The following is a 6,220-nucleotide window of genomic DNA, read 5'->3' on the forward strand; positions in this document are numbered from 1 at the left end:
GAAATACAAATGGTATAGAGAAAGTCCTATAATAACTACAACCTAAAACTTCTTACTTGGGAATATTGAAGACTCATGTTAAAAGGAACCACGAGCTTTCATATGTTCTCATGTTCTGAGCAAGGAACTGAAACGTTAGCTTTTTTACATGGCACATATTGCACTTTTACTTTCTTCTCCAACACTGTTTTTGCATTATTTAAACCAAATTGAACATGTTTCATTATTTGAAGCTAAATTGATTTTGTTGCTGTATTATATTAAGTTAAAAATAAGTGTTCATTCAGTATTGTTGTAATTGTCATTATTACAAATAAATCAAATCGGCCTATTAATCTGTATCGGCGTTGAAAAATCAAAATCGGTCGACCTCTAGTTCCTAGAGTAAAGTTTACGTTGCAAAAGATTTTGCAACAGACCAAAAGATTTGCAACAGTCTGTGACTAATGAATACACCTCCAAGTTCTCCCATCTGAACAATATTATTGAAAAATTAACAAGTGATAGACAGCAAGACGGAGGATGCCATCTAGTGGATCTTTTGGATACTAACAGACATCACCCTATTCAACTACATGATAAACCAATACATTACACTACCATAATAAACCAATACACGAGAGATCGTAAAGGTGAATGTATGTTAGTTACCGTTAGCATGGGAAAGGCTCTCGTACCCCTTGTCTGGCTTTGTCTTCACTGTATTGGAAAGGCCACTTCACTGAAGCGAAACCCGGATTTCAGTTTCTCCATCGCCTCCATGCATTTACCATGTTTCTCACACAGGATATGTCTGACCTGGGAAATACATTAAAACAACATAGCTAGTCAATTTAGCTAGCCGTCTATGCTCACATGAGTACACACTGTAGCCAAAGACATTACAGTATGGTGTAACATAGACTAGCTATCACGCTACCTACCTTAACAGAAGTGCCTCCTTTTTATCGTCTTCTCTTCCTTTTCTCCACCCCCTGCAGCAGTTCCACCTGAATGATAACTTTCAACATAATAACATGACTAACATGGAGATGGCTGCCTAGCTGCTACACACAGGCTGTGTTGTAAAGTTAGCATGTTTTTCAATCCAACATGCCTAGTCGATTTAGTGATGAATAAAGTAAGCTTTGCCTCCCTTGGCACCTTCACCCTTCCTTGGCACCTTCCCCCCTTCCTTGGCACCTTTCCCCTTAGGTGGCATTCTTGAAAATACCCTTTACAGAAAACGAATGGGACAACTGGAAATATAACTTCTAGCTAGCCATCTACTACAAGACACGCGTAGTCGTGATGTTTCTGCTTTATAAATGTGCCCTAAACTGCGCGGAAGTAAACGAGAAATTGCGCATGCATCATCCAGTTTAGATGTTTTGAACAATACAAATTTCCTATACGCACCGTTTTTATATTAAATCGTTTTCCAATGCATATTGATTTTTAAAGCTATTTATGATGTGTGCTCACTGGGTTTCCTTGGGGTAAATTACAATGTTAAGCTTCACTGGAAAAGTTTCTGAACGCAACAGCATTTCCGACCAAATAAAGAAACCCTGTTATTTACCGAGTGGGCTGAGCCAGACGGTTACTATGGGAATCAGACACAACACAAGGTTCAAGGTGACTTTTGTTTTTGTTGTGCGAGAGTTTCTCTGATACAAATACTTGTACTTCACACCAAATTTTTTAAATATCATTAATTGAGATGGCTGATAACTAATGAACATTTTACAAACGATAATGGAATTGTACAAGAAGATTCTGTGTCTGGGAAGAGGTGGAGCAGCAGAAGTATTCCTGATGAAACACGCGGAGTCTAAGAGACTGCATGCAGTGAAAAGAATACAAGCAGACGACTCTCGCAAAACAAAGACCAAAGAGGCCATCCTACAAGAAGCTGAAATCATCAGGAAGCTGAATCACCCTCACATAGTGACCTGCAGCGAGGCTCTCTTTGACTCAAATGATGGATACATCTATATAGTCATGGACTACTGTGATGGAGGGACACTGGATGACAAAGTCAAGGAGAGAAAGACAGGGGACTATTTCCCAGAGTGGATGATAATGGAGTGGTTTGTACAGGTTACCATGGCAGTCAGCTACATTCACTCCGCTAGAATCCTCCACCGGGACATCAAAACCTCCAATGTGCTTCTAACTAAGAGAGGCGTGGTAAAGGTGGGGGACTTTGGGATATCCAAGATAATGACCAACACAGTGGATATGGCTCGTACTTGTGTTGGTACCCCCAGCTACCTGAGTCCAGAGCTGTGTCAGGATGTCCCATACAGTTCGAAGTCTGATGTCTGGGCACTGGGATGCTTGCTGTATGAGATCTGTTCTCTCAGACCGCCGTTTGCTGCCTCGAACCTGCTCAGTCTGCTCTCTAAGATCATCAGAGGAGAGTACAGCCCTGTTCCCCAGACCTACTCAGACAGCATCACCCCTCTGGTCCAGATACTGCTCTGTCCGGTGCCTGAGGACAGACCTAGTGCTGGAGCCATACTGGACATGATCTATGTACGGGAACATCTCAGAGAGTTTGTCAAGCACAGGCAGATAGAGTTAGCAGTGTATGATAATGTAGACTCCAGATCCATACCCCTCTCTAGTTGGGTCTGTGAGTGTGTGAGAACATCTGGCTCTGTGAGTTCACCTGCAGATAAGAGCATGGCCGTGACTGCAGAATGGAAGGAGGACAGCAGCACTGACAGTAACTCTGGTACTCTGATTACATGCTTAACTCTTGCATTGTTTAGGCCCTATTGTGTTTATATGCTGTCTTTGGTGCTTGTGTGACACTATCTCTCTCTCTCTCAGGACCACTTCCGCTCACACCTTCCTATACAGGGGAAGAGGAGGGGGACAGTACAGAGCCCTGTCCCAGTGATAATGAGGAGGTAGAGGGTGATGTGGTCAGCGTAGGCCAGTCTGACTACTCTGAGGACTTTGATGACGACAACAGCTTGTCTTCCATAGAGGAACACAGAGAGGACGAGGCAACCTCTACAACTTTTAACTCTGTCACGGAGGATGTCTCTATGGACGCTAATGGTAAATCTGATAGAAACAATTAGGTCTAATAAACAATGTGTTGCTCACTCAAAGCTGTGTGCTTGATCCTCATAGATAATCCACTATTGAGGTTACATTTCAGTACTTTAATCAACCATTTACGTCTGTGTACAGTGACCCCTGAAGTGGAGGACCCTAGTGAGTACCCGGATGACTTTGAGGAGGAGGAAGACGAGGATGTGATGATGGTGGTCCACTATGCCGGCGCTGCTCTGGAGCTTTCTGCAGAGGGTGATGGGGAGGAGTTTCAGCTGAGGGACGCAGGGGGTGTGGCTGTCACACTGAAGACTCTGAGAGACAGCTATATCATGGGTAAGTGTGTGTGTGTGTGTGTGTGTGTGTGTGCCTGCCTGTGTGTGTGCCTGCCTGTGTTGTTGATTGTCTATGTGTGTCATTGCAGAGGGCATCGGCCCCTCTCTCTACGAGCAAATCAGCGAACACTTTGAGAACGGTCTCAGCCCTCAAGACCAGCAGCCACACTTTAAACACACACTGGGGACCTGACCACCTGGAAAACTGCAATCTCATATTCACTGTCAACCAAGAGGGTAAACTGTGTTAAAACATTTAAATGGTGGAACCAACCTCCAAACCTGGACTTCTGATGCACCATGACATTACCTGTAGGCCTACGATGCTATCAGGCTTTTCATTGAAACTGTGGAGGGGAAAATACCCTGAGTTGCTGTGGCAGTTCACAGCCCAAACTGATTTGAGGTTTCATGACACCGGTAGCAAGTTAAAAGATTAAAGGAGATACCACCTTGAAGTGTGAACATCTGTGGGTAAGACTGTGAGAACACCCTCCTTCAAAATACCTTGAAGTGAAGTAAGCAGAAATCTGAAGGGTTTTTGTTGGTTCCCTCCTGGAGGCAGTGAAACTGTAGAAGGTGCTTGAAAAATAAAGAAAATTGATTCACTTACGATGTCAAGTAGAAACTTTCCTTATTTATCTATTTAATTAATTCCATGTAAATGCATTTCTATGTTGTCTCAATGTTTTACTTCATGTACCATTGAATAAGAAATCCCATTCATTTTTACTGAAATGTTTGGCAATATGCTAAACTCAGCAAAAAAAGAAACGTCCCTTCTTCAGGACCCTGTCTTTCAAAGATCATTTGAAAAAAATCCAAATAACTTCACAGATCTTCATTGTAAAGGGTTTAAACACTGTTTCCCATGCTTGTTCAATGAACCATAAACAATTAATGAACATGCACCTGTGGAACAGTCGTTAAGACACTCACAGCTTACAGACGGTAGGCAATTAAGGTCAGAGTTATGAGACCTTTCTACTGACTCTGAAAAACACCAAAAGAAAGATGCCCAGGGTCCCTGCTCATCTGTGTGAACGTGCCTTAGGCATGCTGCAAGGAGGCATGAGGACTGCAGATGTGGCCAGCGCAATAAATTGCAATGTCCGTACTGTGAGACGCCTAAGACAGCGCTACAGGGAGACAGGGCGGATAGCTGATCGCCCTCGCAGTGGTAGACCACGTGTAAGAACACCTGCACAGGGACAGGTACAGGATGGCAACAACTGCCTGAGTTATACCAGGAACCTCCATCAGTGCTCAGACTGTCTGCAATAGGCTGAGAGAGGCTAGACTGTGGGCTTGCAGGCCTGTTGTAAGGCAGGTCGTCACCAGACATCACCGGCAAAAATGTCGCCTTTGGGCACAAACCCACTGTCGCTGGACCAGACAGGACTGCCAAAAAGTGCCCTTCACTGACGAGTCGTGGTTTTGTCTCACAGGGGGTCATGGTCGGATTCGCGTTTATCGTCGAAGGAATGAGCATTACACCGAGGCCTGTACTCTGGAACGGGATCGATTTGGAGGTGGAGGGTCCGTCATGGTCTGGGGCGGTGTGTCACAGCATCATCGGACTGAGCTTGTTGTCATTGCAGGCAATCTCAACGCTGTGTGTTACAGGGAAGACATCCTCCTCCCTCATGTGGTACCCTTCCTGCAGGCTCATCCTGACATGACCCTCCAGCATGACAATGCCACCAGCCATACTGCTCATTCTGTGCGTGATTTCCTGCAAGACAGGAATGTCAGTGTTCTGCCGTGGCCAGCGAAGAGCCCGGAACTCAATCCCATTGAGCACTTCTGGAACCTGTTGGATCGGAGGGTGAGGGCTAGGGCCATTCCCCCCAGAAATGTCTGGGAACTCACAGCAAGAACTGTCAAATCTGATGCAGTCCATGAGGAGGAGATGCACTGCAGTACTTAAATGCAGCTGGTGGCCACACCAGATACGGACTTTTGATTTTGACCCCCCCTCCTTTGTTCAGGGACACATTTCCATTTCTGTTAGTCACATGTCTGTGAATCGTATGTTCATACAAATATTTACACATGTTAAGTTTGCTGAAAATAAACACAGTTGACAGAGAGAGGATGTTTCTTTTTTTGCTGAGTTTATGAAAGAGGAATCTTTATCAGCACATTCGTCTGGTCTGTCATTGTTCTGCCGAGTTTGAAACAACCAACAGAGATGTAGGTAAGGTAATGCCTGTTAGTTAGTTAGATAAGCAAGACACCCCTAATCTATTTGTGTTCCATAGCATGGGTCGTGGGGTTGCAGAAACTGTTCCAGAGGATATCTGCATGTCCCAAATGGCACTGTATTCCCTATATTGTGCACTACCTATGGGCCCTGGTCAAAAGTAGTGCACCATATAGGGAATAGGGTTTCATTTGGGACGTAGCGTTGTTTCAGAGTATGAGATGGTTATCTCTGCTGTCTCATGATTTCCTGTCATAACCCAGAAATGTTTTCCTTTGCCTCATATTCTCATTGAGATCCATTCACACATCTCCATGATGAGGGGACATTCACACATCTCCATGATGAGGGGACATTCACACATCTCCATGATGAGGGGACATTCACACATCTCCATGATGAGGGGACATTCAGCAACACTTGAAGGACATTGGAATTCAATGAAAAGCATGTTGACCTTTCACCCTCATCAGGTTTTTCTTCGAAGCCAAAACGTGCTGGTTCCACTTTTAGCAATAAAGAAACTGTTTTTTATTCAATTCCATTGTCCTCTGTATTGCTGGATCTCCTCGCTCCTCAATTCTTGCACCTTGTTTGGAAAGCGAGTTGACAGCAGTGATCCCTTCCC

At 44.4% G+C, this 6,220-nt stretch overlaps 1 protein-coding gene across 1 annotated transcript; it reads left to right on the top strand.

The window, feature by feature from the left end:
* The first annotated feature begins 1,572 nt into the window (after positions 1 to 1,572).
* On the top strand, positions 1,573 to 4,001 carry nek12 (NIMA-related kinase 12). The gene is made up of 4 exons (XM_020471378.2): positions 1,573 to 2,722; positions 2,821 to 3,054; positions 3,190 to 3,387; positions 3,476 to 4,001. The coding sequence occupies exons 1-4, from the start codon at positions 1,717 to 1,719 to the stop codon at positions 3,577 to 3,579; spliced, it is 1,542 nt and encodes a 513-aa protein (XP_020326967.1). The 5' UTR covers positions 1,573 to 1,716; the 3' UTR covers positions 3,580 to 4,001.
* Positions 4,002 to 6,220: the final 2,219 nt, after the last annotated feature.

This window comes from Oncorhynchus kisutch, linkage group LG15, assembly GCF_002021735.2.
Source record: "Oncorhynchus kisutch isolate 150728-3 linkage group LG15, Okis_V2, whole genome shotgun sequence".
Classification (NCBI taxonomy): Eukaryota; Metazoa; Chordata; class Actinopteri; order Salmoniformes; family Salmonidae; genus Oncorhynchus; species Oncorhynchus kisutch.

What these genes read in the sequence shown, in the direction of transcription:
- nek12 (XM_020471378.2), top strand. Translation starts at nt 1,717, where the DNA reads ATGAACATTTTACAAACGATAATGGAATTGTACAAGAAGATTCTGTGT. An exon ending in CAGCACTGACAGTAACTCTG is followed by an intron (nt 2,723 to 2,820) that starts GTACTCTGATTA and finishes TCTCTCTCTCAG; the next exon opens with GACCACTTCCGCTCACACCT. An exon ending in GAGAGACAGCTATATCATGG is followed by an intron (nt 3,388 to 3,475) that starts GTAAGTGTGTGT and finishes GTGTCATTGCAG; the next exon opens with AGGGCATCGGCCCCTCTCTC.